Source organism: Etheostoma cragini, chromosome 16, assembly GCF_013103735.1.
Source record: "Etheostoma cragini isolate CJK2018 chromosome 16, CSU_Ecrag_1.0, whole genome shotgun sequence".
NCBI lineage: Eukaryota > Metazoa > Chordata > Actinopteri > Perciformes > Percidae > Etheostoma > Etheostoma cragini.
In genome coordinates this window covers 22,395,463-22,410,621 of record NC_048422.1, presented here as the reverse complement: position 1 = coordinate 22,410,621, position 15,159 = coordinate 22,395,463, and the positions used below count along the sequence as shown (strand labels likewise).

Sequence of the window (15,159 nt, the reverse complement as noted above, 5' to 3'; positions counted from 1 at the left end):
GGAAAATGGCTGCAATGAAACAAAGAGTGAAAAATTTAAAGGGGTCTGAATACTTTCCGTACCCACTGTATATCCAAACACTTACGTCAAAGAGATACAAGACTAGGAAAGTAAACTGTAAACGGGTCTAAACCACAGTCACTTACAGTTTGAGACACTGCGACTTGGTGCAGTTGCACGGTTTCCTCGGTCTTGAAGTTGATTCTGCTGTCGACAAGCTGGAAGCCAATTAACAATACTACTTAAGATTCAAATTAAATCAAAGCACATTCAACAAAGCAAGAAAAACTCTGGAAATGGAAAAGTTTTAGGAATGATCAGTCAAGTCGTCCTGATGAATATATGTTGGGTATTTTGATATACGCTTGTTTCAAAAAGGGACAGGAACAGAACGGGAACAGATAGATTTATCTTATGAAAACATTTCTTTTTCCTCATTGTATTTAGTAAAATGTGTTCATTAAATTCTGAACCACGTGGGTCCAATATTAAAGGCTTGAAATCAAATGAAAGACCCTGTCTGACTGTTACATTTACAGCAAACAGACAGGTTTCATTGCACTTCACCTCTCCCAAAATGTAGACATCATTCAATAATTAACATAACTATACTGTCACATTAGAGATTACGAAGGGCACTTTTTAAGCATAGTTAGTTACTTTTGGAAAATACAAACTATTTCAAATAGTGCTGCACAACACAGGAGGAGGAATGTATGCAATAACTTTGTTGAATTTATTACTCGCAATAAATAAACGCATATCAAAGTGTACTTGTTTCTGCTTGTTTCAGTATTCTGCGTTTAAAAGAAAAAGAGAAGTTTTTCTCAACACTTATAATTATCTATAACTATATAAACAGCACCACTAAATAAAGAATGATAGTTCCATTTTAAAGTGCAGTTGTCTTCTGATATTTTCTTTTATTACGCCTGTTGATACACCGACGACTATTAAAAAAACAATATTGTATCTTTTTTTATCGTAAGCATGGACTTTTTCCATTAAGCCTATTTCTATACTAGCCCACACTACCATTTCTCATGTAGTTTTCATTTTATTGAAAAACAAAAAAAGATAAAAAGGATTTATTTAGTCTGTTCCACATCTTCTAAGAGCTGCCTTCATGTCCCTCCTTACCCATTGAATGGCAATCTGGCCTGAGTCTGGATAGCAGTGGACTGGGGGAACCCAGAGCTGCTGGCCAGGGTCACAAATGGGGCCTGCTGGAGCTACAGGAGGAGGAGCAGATAACACAACACGAGTTTAAAATACACATATCAAAGAGTATGGAATTAAAACAAAAACCACAAAACCACCCCTAACCTGTGTGACATATTGTGCTGGCACGACTGCATAGCCGACGTTCCCGCCTCCTGGAGCTGGGGCCAGAACGGTGCCGGGGGGGAGGTTGGTGAAGTTGGGCTGGATCTGGGGCAGTGGAGTTGCAGGCATGATGAGGCGTTGCTGGGTCTGAGTGGTGGTTACTACGGCTGCTGATGTTAAGGGTTTAGGTGCCATCTACAGGGAATACAAACCATGAATACAGCTCAAGAGACACACAAATAATCTCCGTTCGAATAAACACACGCAGCCCTTCCAGAACACCAAAGTTACCTGTTTGACGGTCTGTGCTGGGACGATGGGGACAGACATCCTGACTGCTCCGGTACTGACCACCATAGGTTTAGCTGTGGGACATTAAGAAGCATAAATCCCTACAGAAGAACTTCCACAAGTGCCATGTAGGTTTGTTACCAGAAACAACTATTAAAGTGTCACCTGTCTGTAAAGAGCTGGTGCTGGGACCACTGGGCTGTCCCGTGCTGCTCGCTGTGGTGGCTGTGACGAGGCGGACGTAGTGAAACCTGCTCCCTGGAACCTGAATCTGCTGCACATTGGGCTGGCTGGTCAGTGGGATGATGGTCTTGAACTGAGAGCCGCCGACTCCGCCCACGGCCACTGACTGCACTTGTTTAATATTCTGAAAAGGCATTCAGGTACAGGAGGCAGAGCTTTAAGGCCAAACAACTGAAGAGACAAATAAACGTTGCATGACAGCATGCACAAGTCAGGTTAAATCTAAAAAAAACATCAAAGTACATTGGGACAGATTTTCACTTAAATGAAGCCACCTTGAGCCAGGCTTCCTTAGCTCTGCCTCCTTCAGCCATGAGTGCAAAATATAAAGTTGTGTGACTTTGAACACAAAAGAAGATTCAAATAATGCAAACAGTATAGAAGCAATTTCAGTTTTATATCTTGATATTGTTATCCATTTAAAATTAATGTAATAAAACCTTCTTTTTTTTTTAAACACGTTGCACCATGCATCACAGTCAATGGTAATGCACACAAAGCAGAGGACAACCGTCAGAGGAGACTTGAGTGAAATCCAATTTAACGGCTACAAACAAACAGATGAATCTGTGTTTTTTCACTTACATGCTTCATTATGCTGCTTTATGGTGCAAGGCCTTTAGTTAAGTGTATTAGCCCTAGGGTGGCACCGCGTTCACGGCTGATAATGAAGTAGAGGCGATACTAAACAAGTAGAGGCAATACAATTAGGCAATCGATTGACAAAACAATCAATCATTTAAGCCAAATTATCTCTAGATCCGCCATCTCGTGCTGAGATTTGTTGCCCTGTAATGGTCTGAATATATAAAACAAGCAATGTGAAGACAACCTTTGCCCAGCCTTTTTAAGACCAGATTTTGTATTGACAGATTAATCAAGTTATTTTCATTTCTACTTCTTAACACACACTTATGTTGTGACACACTGCTGGTTCTGGGATAACAGACTGTGTGCCGTCTTTCCTACATCAGAGGTGACCGTGGCATGGCAACGCAGGAGCAGTTATCAAATAAGTATCCTCACACACCGCATTGCTTCAAATTCCAGTTGACAAACTGCGACCAGCTGGATCTTACCTGCGCTGTGTTTTGGCTGGTGGCCCCCTTGACTGGAGATGCAGACGTGGACTGTTGGACTGTGAGGATCTGCTGGCCAAGTGCTACATTGACCGGCAGCGCCACGGACTTCTGAGTGGCGTTGGAGGTCGGGGAAGCCACAGATACCACCGTCACCTGGCAGACACACACAACGGGAAAGCAGCCTGGTCAGTCCCAACTACTGACCTCATCAAAATATACATCCATATTATAATAGTCTCTCGTAATATTAATATTTGGCCGACACATGTCAATAAACCTTAACATTTGGGTGTTGTAATGCATAAAGTTGGAGGTGACTGCTAATTTAGTTTTCAAGCTGACAAGAACCAATGCCGACAAAGACCACTGCTGAAATGGAGCCTTAAGTGGATGTGTTGCCCTGGCAAACACAGGTGTAAATAATAACATTGATAATTGCTGTGTTCCATGTAGGTGTGTCCATGGCTGCCTGACATCGTTAAGGTTATTCATGACACCTGTGCTTTCAGGTCAAAATGGGCTTGAGATGAGCTGTGCCTTGCCTGTAAAGGAGACGAAAGCAGGAAGCAGCAGCCGGGTGCGATAACAAAAAGTTGCGGTGAAGTCGGGTCAGTTTCCAGCCGCCTTCAGGCCAAACAGGAAGTCACACGAACACTCACCTCCTGATAGGCCCGATTCAGATTTAATAAAATGTTATCAGACCCATATAGGAGCTTGTATGCTAAATCCAAGTTCTTTATATTATATGACTGTCAAAATGCTCTACATGTGATCTGTTGCTGATGTTGCACTGTATGTGATCCCTGATCTAAAAACAGATTTAGGCTCTTTGACTTTCTAAACGTCACTATCAGCCACACGTGTTTTGTACAGAATGAGCCTTTAAAAATCTGACTAATAGCAATTAAAACCCCTCCAGTTCAAAAACAAAAAGTGTCAAAGTTTTACAGAAAGAGGACGGCGTTTCCCAGCATGCTCTGGGTCCGCCTCGGTCTTGCAGTCGGTGAGAAGGAACTGTTCTGCCTGCTTTTCAAAAACTGCGACCGCCTTGATCTCGTGAGGATATCGTCGCCTACGGGTGCATGACGTCCGAGCAAACTCGGGATCAAGTCGGACACAAAGCTAACCGGCATGCATTGCGTGCCAATAAATTCAGCGCAGACCCGACCCATCTCCAACGAGCCTGTGTTTGCCACCATTTGAATTAATTTATTACACTATGTACAAAACACTAAACCAACATAGCAGGAAAGAAAGTGAAACTTAATCCTTTATATATTTTACCTTGCTGGGAGTCTTAAGGGGTGAAATGGCAATCTTTTTGCCGGCGATGCTTTGTATACTAGAGCTGAGGGACTCAGACAGCGTGATCGTCCTCGGGGGCATCCCCGGGGAATTCTGTGTGAGGGCCCGTCCTACGGACACATGGAACAAGATTTGAGAAAACATGTCTTTACTACTACAGAAAGGGCATTAGAAAAGCATTCAAAACTGTGCAGTCTTGACGTTACTGACAGAACAAGCCTTAATGTCTATGAACTTACCTGCGATAACAGGAGACACTGTTGTCTGAGGACTTAGACCTTTGCTGTTAACGGTTTTTGTGATGATAAACTTGATCGGCGCAGCTGAGGATGTCGGCGTTTTCTTAGCAATCTGCGAAGATGTTCAGAAAGATAGATTCTATTCACACATTCACAGCTTAACATCAGCAGTTTTCAAATAAAGACATTCATGTACAGGGAATAGAGCCTGACTACAAATATGTGGTTATTTAAAAGTCCAATATTCTGATATATAAATTAAAAAAATAAATAAATCCAGAAACGCGTTACAAAACAAATAGATTTCCCTTACGTTATTTGTAGTTATTTATGAATTCTCACTAAATTAATATAATACTTTGTTTTATTGTCACAACAGAACAGAGGAACATCAAAATATATTAAAGGTTTAATAAATAAAATGTATAGAAATACAAACTTAAGATATGAAATGTAAAGTCCTTTGGACAAAAACACAATAACAAAAAAAAAACTGTGTTGCCAACAAGGACGGTTTAGAGCGCCCTCTGGTGGACAGACTATGCAATGCCAACACTTATTAACCATCTGTTTTTTATCTTTAAATATTCATAAATTATTCTGATGAATGTATACTCTTTTTTTTTATCAACCATTATAAATGCCAATTCTGATAGATCGGGAAATACCCAACATCGGCCAATAATTTCGGCCCACCGATATATTGGTCAGGCTCTAATAGGAAATCACTGTTACTAGTATCTTCTAGCTTGTTTTGTTTTGTTTTCTTTCATAATGTTGATTTGAACATGCATACTTCACTGAGTTTGGTCTATATAATGTCAGAAGAAGATGTCGATCAGTGCTTTCCAAAGATGTTCAGTTACCGGTCACAGAGGAGAGAAGAAACTAGAGAGAGTTTAAGAAGTTGGAATCTGAGAGCTTAGAGGGACGGGCAAACTATTCTCCTTTTGTTGGAAAATACTAGGAACGTCAACAAGAAGTGATGTCACCCAACATCGCTTAGAGCACCTTTAGGCTTGTGCAGATTTTAATGATATGACTCCAGTGACTAAGAAACACTATTTAATTTACATCTGTGGTTAATATTTGATCCACTAAAGGAATCATAATGAACTTGATCGTATCAGCACAAGTGTATTTGATCAATGCATCGCTAAATTCTACTTTAAAGGAGATTAATGAATATTTATGGCGTGGGATACTCATGGCCGCCACGGTTTGCGGTCAAACGGCTTTGACTCAAGATTTATGATATCTAGGCAAATGAATGTGACTCAAATAGCCCCTCTTTTAATATTTACAATAGAGCCACAACTAAGGATTCTTTTTATTTCAATAATCTGTTTATTATTCTCCAATAATTGATTGGTTGTTTGGTCTATAAAATGTCAAAAAAAATGGGTCAGTATGTCCATCTTTGTGTATTTGTGCCCTGAAAAAAACACATGGAAACAGAACTCTACACTAATAGTCAAAGACCCTTTAGCACAATTCAGAACACAGTATTAAGGACAATTCATTTTGACTCATTGAATGTGTTCATTTTGAACTTAATTCCCATATTCTCAGGTTTAAGCTCTGAGAAAAATCACCAATATTGCTTTGTTTTAATATATTTCTGAACTTGACTGTCCAACTCTTGTCTACAGGATTTGTACAGCTTTCTGCATGTATCAAAATATAGATAGTTTTGTCTTTTGTTCATCATCTAAAAAAAACTCTATGTGGCATATTGCCAAAATTAAAAAAGTAAACATGGATTAGTTGATTGATTTCAACCTGACTGATACGCCAGACAGACAGTTTTCGTGTGTCCCCCCCCCCCCCCCCCCCTTCTCCAAACACCCAAACTGTGCTTTGAGTAAGAAAGTCAGATGCAAATAAGTTGGCTTTTTTCCTTTCGGATCTCTCGCTCTCTCAATAGTTGATGTTTAACGTTATTTTTGGGCATCAAAGGCCACATTCTTGTTGCTTGTTGGAACAGCTGTTGGATGGGAAAAACTGAAATCCAATCTGAAAAAGCCTGTCATGTTTTTATCACAATGCTTTCTAGTTTGTTTAATTTGCATATTCATTTAACACTAAAATGTGGCATTTACAAAATCACAAAATTCCTTACAAAATTAAATTGTCAAATAATATCAACATCAATTTGTTCAAATATGGCACTTTAACACAAAATAATTAATGTTACCTGTAAGGTCTTCAGCTGCTGGGCCTGTAATGTGGTCACCTGGTTGCCAGCACTCCCCATCATTGGCTTCAGCTCCGACCTCCCACCTATAGTCACCACTTTAAACTGTGGAGCATGAGATTTGGGGTCTCCTGACATCTGTGAAATGCCAGGCTTGCTGCCTGTGTGGGGTAACTGCAGCACTATCGGTTGCCCTGACTTTCCTATCGCTGTAACCAAAAGCTTTTGTCCTTCCTGCTTGATGACCTGTGTTTGAGTACCTGCAGACTTTGCTGCTTCCGTGGCTTGAGATGAGGCCACCTTGTTGAGAATGAACTGGTGGTTTGCAGGAGAGATGGTAAACGGAGCCGTTAACTTCTGTAATCCACTTGTGGAGATACTAGTCCCAGTCAAACTATCTGTAGTCTTGGTATTGGCTAAGGAAGAAGCCATGCCTGGTTTGAGGGTAAAAAGGGATGACGGTGTACTGGAAATTGAACTCGGAAGCTGACTCCCAGAGCTGATGCTGAGCATGGTGTCTGTGGCGGTGGAGGTGGTGAGAGCCTGAGTGTGTTCTGTTGAAGTGACATTTGAACAGAGGTTCAAATTCTCTGACGTCAAGGGTGTGTCCGTTTCCATTGGGACCGGCGCGTCATCGTTGGGCTCTGACTGGACCGAGGTGCTGTCGGGTTGGGAGTGAGGGATGTCCTCTATGGCCTCGGTATCCATGATCTCATCAGGAAGGATGCTGTTGAGATCTGGCGACACCACATCCATGCTGGCAAAGTCTCAGCTCTCTGGTAATCGAGAAGGAACAAAACAATAAATACATTCAGTGAGGCTGTAAAAAAGGTGTCAAAGATACACTTTTAAATTGAAGAAGAAGGCATACCTTTAATTAATTAATTATTTTACAGTTTGTTGGTGTGACACACACACACACACACACACACACACACACAGTTCAAAATCAGCTTTTTCACCCACCAGCAAAAAAAGCCGGTTAATGTTCAAATTTGACCTGCCACTCAATAGATTACCATTATTTGTATAGCTTGTGAGTGAGGAAAATCTACCAGCCACTTGCATGTTTTGAAGCTTTAAAAAAACAATAGCTGTTCTTTATGTTGAATCCTTAAAGTAAATTAATTATTTTAACCATATTTAGGAGACATATGCATTTACTGTACCAGACGCATCACGATGCCTGATGCACGCTCCTTATCACAAACTATATGTTGATTAATTTACACTTAGTGATTGCATTTAATTGCAGTAAACAAGATTCACCATTACATAATACGCACTATTCATTTCTTGTGTATTTCTTTACATAATTAATATGCATACCTGGACGACAATGCAGTGTGCTTGCAAAAAGCTTTGCAAGAAAAACAAATCAACAAGCAAGACAAAGCTAGCGAGTTAGCCGTATTCACAGCATAAAAACTCGGTATGAAAACTTTACGCAAGGGGACCGTTTATTAATTTTTCAGTTATCGCGTGAGATACAATCAATGGAGAGGTGTACGTGGGTCACGTTTGAGTTGCACTCATTTTTGACACAGCCTGACAGCTGATGCTGGGCTCGCTAGGCCGCAGCGATCATCTCAGGCGGATCTTTGTCCTGCTGCACTCTCCTCAACATTAATCCAGTAAAAACGCACATCTGAACCCTGCCCACCCCAAACCAAGGACTCACACACTGCGAACTGCTCTTTTGTTTTCACATCCGTCGGATGGAAGGGACCAAAGGAAACTGAGCTGCACTCATTTACGTAAAAACACCCACAGAAGTGGTCCCAGTTGGGGGGAAAAGGGGTGAGAAAAAAAAAAGCGACAAGCTGGTTGCTGGCTGCGTTACTATTTCAGGCCGGGGTTGGATTTCGAAAGATCCGCCATTTTTACCTCGTCATCAACTCTGTTAGCTCTCTGGCTAACACTGAGCTATTAAGAATGAGGGAACATATTGATTTTTTTGCAATAAGTTAAATAAAACGTGCCCACAACAAAACATAACAGCCAAAATACACGACAGCTGAAGACAACTCTTGCTGGTGACTGTGGGCTTTTAGCAAGTAACAAACTATTTTAGCAGACTCTGACAACGTAAACAATGCTAGCCTTCTGTAATTCCTCCTGTCACTTGTGACATCCATCTGAATCAGAACATGTTGGTCCGACAATGCACTTCATACATTTGCACATATGAATCTATAGGTAACCGAACGACATGTTTAGCCTGTGTTTTATAGGCTATTTGAGACGCTAGCTTGGCCTAACCAGTTATAAATTACACGTTTAAATCCTATTTTTGACCCAGTCAAGACACACTTACACGATCCGTGTCTAAACCAGAATAACGTCAGATGTAATCAGTACGGTACAGGGTGTGCTAAATTATTAATGCCAAACTGCACAGTATACTGTATAATACGTGTAATGGTATAACGTTAGGGATGATATGATATGAGCTTTACTAGTATTATGTTAACGGATAACGTTAACTTGTGCTTGTGTAATGTTTTTAGTAATCACAGAAGGGATCGTTTGTGTGTGTGTATGGTATTATGGATATAAAGTACTAGCTACCCCATTAAACAACTCGCAATAGGCGTCTCAGTGTTTGTTTTGTACTTGTTTTTTTTAGCGGACGCAGTAACATAGCATGGTTATAGCAGCATATATGTCATTAAATTGTCTTTTAGTACACACCAAACTTTCTATCAGTACACATAATGCTGTAATGGATCAGTTCCAGGGAATATCCTGTCCCCTGTGCTCTTCATTTGTGTTCAACCATGGCTATCATCTTCATAAATCAGCTTCATCAAACCAGACCAGCGGGCAGGACAACTGTACTAGCAAACTTGCTGAGCTTGCTAACCCAAGCTAGCTAGCACAACATTATATCTCAACATTGAGCACACTCCTCTAGTGCGCGGCTTTCTACTGGATTCAGTGTAGCCAAACCTGGAATGGGCCAATACGTAGTAACGCTTACCCAAGATTCTGACGCTGGGCAATGTTTCCAGATAAAACGAGGAAAGGAAAAGGCGATTGTTCAAAATACCGCGCCGAGCGCCATTCCTCCCTGACATTTCACAAGTAGACCACGCCCTCCGCGTGCTACGTCACGGTTACGTATGTTCTTAAAGGTACAGCACAGCTTCACCAACAATATGATGCTTTTTTTTACGGAAGCGTTTAAAAAACACAAATTTAGTAATTTTTGTATGCTTATTTAGGCAAAACTATGCATTTATTAACATAGCAACTAATGACATTAAAATGCAAAGCTCTAAACAAATACAAGTACACAGGGCCACCAATATTATTTATATATATATATATATATATATTTTGTTTTTCCCATCTTGTATATATTTAAATATTTTTTCTTATATTTTGTTATTATTATTATTATTATTTCATGTATATTGTATGTATTATTTTGGTATCAATAAATATCTATCTATCTATCTATCTATCTATCTATCTATCTATCTATCTATCTATCTATCTATCTATCTATCTATCTATCTATTATACAGAGAATAACAACATAGGCCTACACACTGTCTGAAGATCAACATACATTAAATAAAAATGTGATTGTACTAAATTGAATACAAAACTAAATCTTAATTAGCTTAAGTAGTTGAAGTAAATTCTACAAATATTGCAACACAAAAATAAACAGATAAGAAGGAAAGAAACCATTTTTAAATTAGAAGCATATCTAAATTCTAAATATTATTTGTACAATCAGGGTTGTATTGTGATTTGAACTTACATTTGATTTAAATTTTTTTGTTTTTATTAAAACAAATACCATAGTTTTGCTACAAGGGCCCCTGGTGAATTCAACTAAATACATTTACTCAAGTACTGTAGGCTACTTATTAAGTATAATTTTGAGGTACTTGTTTTTTATTTGAGTATTTCCGTTTTATAAAGAGTCAAGAATTGCTTTTTCATTCCATATATTTGACAAAATGTGTTACTAGTTCCTCTGCAGTCAGAATATATACAATTAAATAATATATGATAATACATTTTTATACCCAGCAAGATATATTGTAAAATTAGCTCCTCCTTTACCAGCTGCAATATTAAAAATGATGTGCACGGTAATGCACATCTTATTATAATTCAGCAATATAACATACACAACCTTTGGTCCCCTTTAGATGTTTTTTATCCTCTCTTCTAAGAATAGGATTATTTTCTTTTTGTATTCTTTCTTTTTTGTTTTATTTTTCTCTTTTTTACCTGTAGCACTTTGAGATCTATTGATGAAAAGTGCATTATAAATAAAATGTATTATTATTATTATTATTATTCATAAATCGACAATTCTGCACAATGAGTACATTTACTTTTGTACCTCCAAGTAGATGTTGATACTAGTAATACGTTTGTACTTTACGGTAAGTCAAGTTGTGAATGCAGGACTTTACCTCCCTTCCGTCGGTTGTTCGGTTGTTCGGTTGGAGGACCGACCGAGCTCCGCGCTCTGCGGGACCCGGACACCGGAAGGCTCGCGCCGCTCTTGGCAGCGGAAGCCGGAGTTGTTGACCCTTCGACAGGCGACAATGGCGACCGACGTGAGGCAGGAGCTTGCACAGCTGATGAATTCAACTGGATCTCATAAAGATCTGGCTGCCAAGTATGTATCGTTTATTATAAAAAAAAAACAGATTAGTCGCATATAGACGCAATATGCTTTTCCAAATTTAGAAAGTAAGCGCCAAGGTAGCTGTTAGCTAGCAATGACTTGGCTGTGACAGACCAGGCTAAGCTAACCTTAGCTACCTAGCTACATTAGCCATTCAACCGTTTACCTAGCTAGCTGGTAAACGTTAATTGTTTGTAACGGTCTGTCAAACTTAATTTTATTTTACAAATTTTCATTTAAAGTGTAACACCACGTTCAAGCGACACAAAAGCGGCGAGTTTAATAAGGATGGTACCGTTATATATTGTACTATCATCCAGCTACTGTTTACTAGCTAGTAGCTACACAGTTAACTAGCATAGCATTATTGACATGCAAGTGTATCAATTACTTCCTAGGCAGCGCACATTTGGACTGAAACTTCACATTTCTACATCTCAGTCTGTTTAATTTCCGTTGTATCAACCTCCATTTTAAACAGCGATGTAGTTTCTAACCTGTAAAGTCTTTTCTAGATATCGACAAATTTTGGAGAAGGCCATTCAGTTTACAGATGCAGACCAACTGGAATCCTTGAAGGCCTTTGTCGAAGCAAGTATGCTGCTCCTGTACTCTTTTAGCTCCTCAGTATATTCTACATGCATAGTACATTCGGCTGTAGACAGGACACCTTACCTCCTCATTCCTATGTTTCTTTTACAGTGGTTAATGAAAATGTCAGTCTTGTCATCTCGAGACAACTGCTCACGGATTTCTGCACACATCTGCCCAACCTGCCCGACGCCACAGCTAAAGCAGTGTATCACTTCACCTTGGAAAAGATTCAGCCGAGGGTCATCTCCTTTGAGGAACAGGTAAATGCCCTCACACTCCCTCATATCCCTACTTAGGTGTTTGTTGTTGATCATTTAGTCAGTTAAACATCATTATTCTCATTTAAAAGCATGTAAATTATGTTCTTACTCGTCCTCAGGTAGCCTCAATCAGACAGCACTTAGCAACCATTTATGAAAAGGAGGGAGACTGGAGAAATGCTGCGCAGGTTTTAGTTGGTATTCCCTTGGAAACAGGACAGAAGTAAGTACGCTACTAGCCGATTGATGTTCTGACCTGTTAACGATTGTGATATTTCCACTGAAGGTCTTCACAACCTGTTTTTATTTCCTTCTTTAGGCAATACAATGTTGACTATAAGTTGGATACATACCTGAAAATTGCCCGTCTCTACTTAGAGGATGATGATCCAGTGCAGGCAGAGGCCTACATCAACAGAGCGTCATTGCTTCAGAACGAGTCCTCTAATGAACAGCTGCAGATACACTATAAGGTACGTGTGTATGTTGTATCTGCATGACTCTGAGATTTGCATTTGTCAGTGCTTGTTTGTATATAACATGATTGGGACTGTACAGTAAACTATGTCTGTAGTTGCTTGGATCAGTGTTTCATGCCGTTTTACTTTTTAGGTGTGCTATGCCAGAGTCCTCGACTTCAGGAGGAAGTTCATCGAAGCTGCACAAAGATACAACGAGCTGTCTTATAAGTCCATTGTCCATGAGACCGAACGTCTGGAGGCACTGAAACATGCCCTAAACTGCACTATACTGGCCTCTGCAGGTACCACCAAGACTTTTGTGCTGAGGTTTACGTTTTCAAAGACAATCTAGGTAAAAACAACTGTGTCTCATACAAAACATATTGCTTATTTTTAGGCCAACAGCGTTCCCGTATGTTGGCCACTCTCTTTAAGGATGAGCGCTGTCAGCAGCTGGCTGCCTATGGTATTCTGGAGAAGATGTACCTGGACCGTATTATCAGAGGAAACCAGCTGCAGGAGTTTGCTGCCATGCTGATGCCTCACCAGAAAGCCACCACAGCGGATGGTGAGTGGAGATAATTGGCTTGAGCTGCTGGTTGTTGGATAGGCAATGGGGCAAAATGTTCTTATTTGTACTACGTCTTCCTCAACTGGTGATAGCTAGTGATGGCCAAATTAAGCTTTGTGAACCAGTGTCTTTATTTTATGAGCCTACTAGATGGCACTCTTGGTTTGAAGAGAAATGCCTAAGCCATTGCTATTCTATGTATTCTCAACACTTTGTTAAGCAGAGAGCGCCATCTAGTGGGATCAGAAAGTAAAGACACTGGTTCACAAAGCTTCATTTGTTCATCACTAGTGATAGCTGATATATTTGCTCAGTAGGCTGCATGAGTCCTGCGTGCCATGCAGTGTATCGTGTCTAGAGAAACTACAGTACTACACACTTTTTTGTATGCTGCTTAGAATATTGTAGAGACATATGCTATTAGTGAATGAAGGCCCATGTTTCTTGTTTTATTGCAGCGGTAATGGAGCACAGATTGAGCTTTTGGAAGTGATTTTTTTGTGTCATGTTTTATGCCTTGAATGCTGAGGATGTGGTGTTTGTTCTATGTTATGAAGTACTGGGGCACGTATTCTAGCAACTTCAATCCTTCGAAAGTACTAAACTGGAATGTAATTTAAGTTGTGTGTTCTCTCTCTTGCAGGTTCCAGCATCCTTGACAGAGCTGTGATTGAACACAACCTCCTGTCTGCTAGCAAACTCTACAACAACATCACGTTTGAAGAACTAGGAGCACTGCTGGAAATCCCCCCTGCAAAGGTGACACATCGCTTTGATTAACATCCAGTATGTGTGTTTTTTTTTAGCTTTTTCTGCAATCACTATGAAATAATTTCAATATGTGTAAATGTACAATGTATTTAATATACTGTACATTTTAATATTTAATACTTGTATTGATGTCTGTACTCAATCTGGCTTTTGCTCCAAGAATTAGTTTCATTTGTGTAAACATTATCAAAGTCTAGGTATTTATTTGTGATGCATTCAAATACACTGCATAACATTTTTAACCAAAACATTCATAGTATAATGTTTACTTGCTGAATTTCTAGAGAAATATGCATTGTATGCATTTCAAAAGCCACTGTTTTGAAAGAGAGCTCAAAGCTCTGTGGGGAAATTTGTTAGAATACAAACTGCTTGTATGAAATATCCCTTTTACCTTGATATTTGCATCACTGGGAAATGTGATATTAAGATGTTTTGCTTCCTTTGATTGTCTTTTAGGCTGAGAAAATCGCTTCCCAGATGATCACTGAAGGTCGCATGAATGGCTTCATCGACCAGATAGACAGCATTGTACACTTCGAGAGTGAGTTGACAGCCAGTGTGTTTTTACATGTGATAGATAGAAAGTCCACACAACACAAATGCAAACATAATATTGCCCACAATGGGAAAATAAGTTGTAGATTTTTTAGTTTTTTTGTTGTAGTTTTTGTAGGAACATTAATAAGAATGCTACAACAAAAAGGTAGACAAGATTAAATTAGACTTAATGTTTTAATGCTAATGGCTGACACTGTCATTTTGGAAACCAAAACCAAAAGTAATTGAAAAGGCTGTTGTAGCATTAATGGCACATTGGCGGTGACAAAAGAACAAAATTCTGGGTACTTGTGGGCACTGATGGAGATCAGCATTGTGATAGATACTCTTATCTTGGAGGTGTATTCACTTCTGATGGAAGCGCCTTATAGTATATGCTAGTAAGTCTGGTAAATTCAGAAAAGTACATCACTTAACTGTAGTGCAGCTTTTAAAACAAAAAAAGACTTGTCATATCACGTTAGTACGATATTCAAAATGTAGGATGATATGTAATCTCATACATCAATATCAATGTAATACTGATACAGTGGGTACGGAAAGTATTCAGACCCCTTTAAATTTTTCACTCTTTGTTTCATTGCAGCCATTTTCCAAA

General features: G+C 39.4%; 3 protein-coding genes across 3 annotated transcripts in view; 1 reads left to right on the top strand and 2 right to left on the bottom strand.

Annotated features, from left to right (window-relative positions):
- lin54 (lin-54 DREAM MuvB core complex component) overlaps positions 1-9,802 on the bottom strand; it is a 12,073-nt gene extending 2,271 nt beyond the window's left edge. The window contains exons 1-10 of the mRNA XM_034896099.1: positions 9,667-9,802; positions 6,684-7,459; positions 4,487-4,598; positions 4,227-4,357; positions 2,940-3,095; positions 1,783-1,984; positions 1,618-1,691; positions 1,327-1,521; positions 1,141-1,232; positions 147-218 (exon numbers count right to left, since the gene is read on the bottom strand). Coding sequence (XP_034751990.1) covers positions 147-218; positions 1,141-1,232; positions 1,327-1,521; positions 1,618-1,691; positions 1,783-1,984; positions 2,940-3,095; positions 4,227-4,357; positions 4,487-4,598; positions 6,684-7,439 — 1,790 coding nt within the window. The 5' untranslated portion in view covers positions 7,440-7,459; positions 9,667-9,802. The remainder of the gene's footprint in view (positions 1-146; positions 219-1,140; positions 1,233-1,326; positions 1,522-1,617; positions 1,692-1,782; positions 1,985-2,939; positions 3,096-4,226; positions 4,358-4,486; positions 4,599-6,683; positions 7,460-9,666) is intronic.
- Positions 1-15,159, bottom strand: part of LOC117959202 (placenta-specific gene 8 protein-like) — a gene marked incomplete at its 3' end in the record, with an annotated part of 28,505 nt that overhangs the window by 7,250 nt on the left and 6,096 nt on the right. The window lies entirely within an intron of this gene.
- Positions 11,102-14,735, top strand: cops4 (COP9 constitutive photomorphogenic homolog subunit 4 (Arabidopsis)). Its single transcript, XM_034896138.1, has 9 exons — positions 11,102-11,334; positions 11,859-11,938; positions 12,046-12,197; positions 12,317-12,420; positions 12,517-12,670; positions 12,810-12,960; positions 13,056-13,226; positions 13,873-13,988; positions 14,460-14,735. The coding sequence occupies exons 1-9, from the start codon at positions 11,261-11,263 to the stop codon at positions 14,718-14,720; spliced, it is 1,263 nt and encodes a 420-aa protein (XP_034752029.1). The 5' UTR covers positions 11,102-11,260; the 3' UTR covers positions 14,721-14,735.

Bases quoted from the DNA above. Each gene is read 5' to 3' on its own strand.
- cops4 (XM_034896138.1), top strand. From the start codon at position 11,261: ATGGCGACCGACGTGAGGCAGGAGCTTGCACAGCTGATGAATTCAACT. The intron at 11,335-11,858 runs GTATGTATCGTT...AGTCTTTTCTAG, and splicing joins CATAAAGATCTGGCTGCCAA to ATATCGACAAATTTTGGAGA. The intron at 11,939-12,045 runs GTATGCTGCTCC...TTTCTTTTACAG, and splicing joins GAAGGCCTTTGTCGAAGCAA to TGGTTAATGAAAATGTCAGT.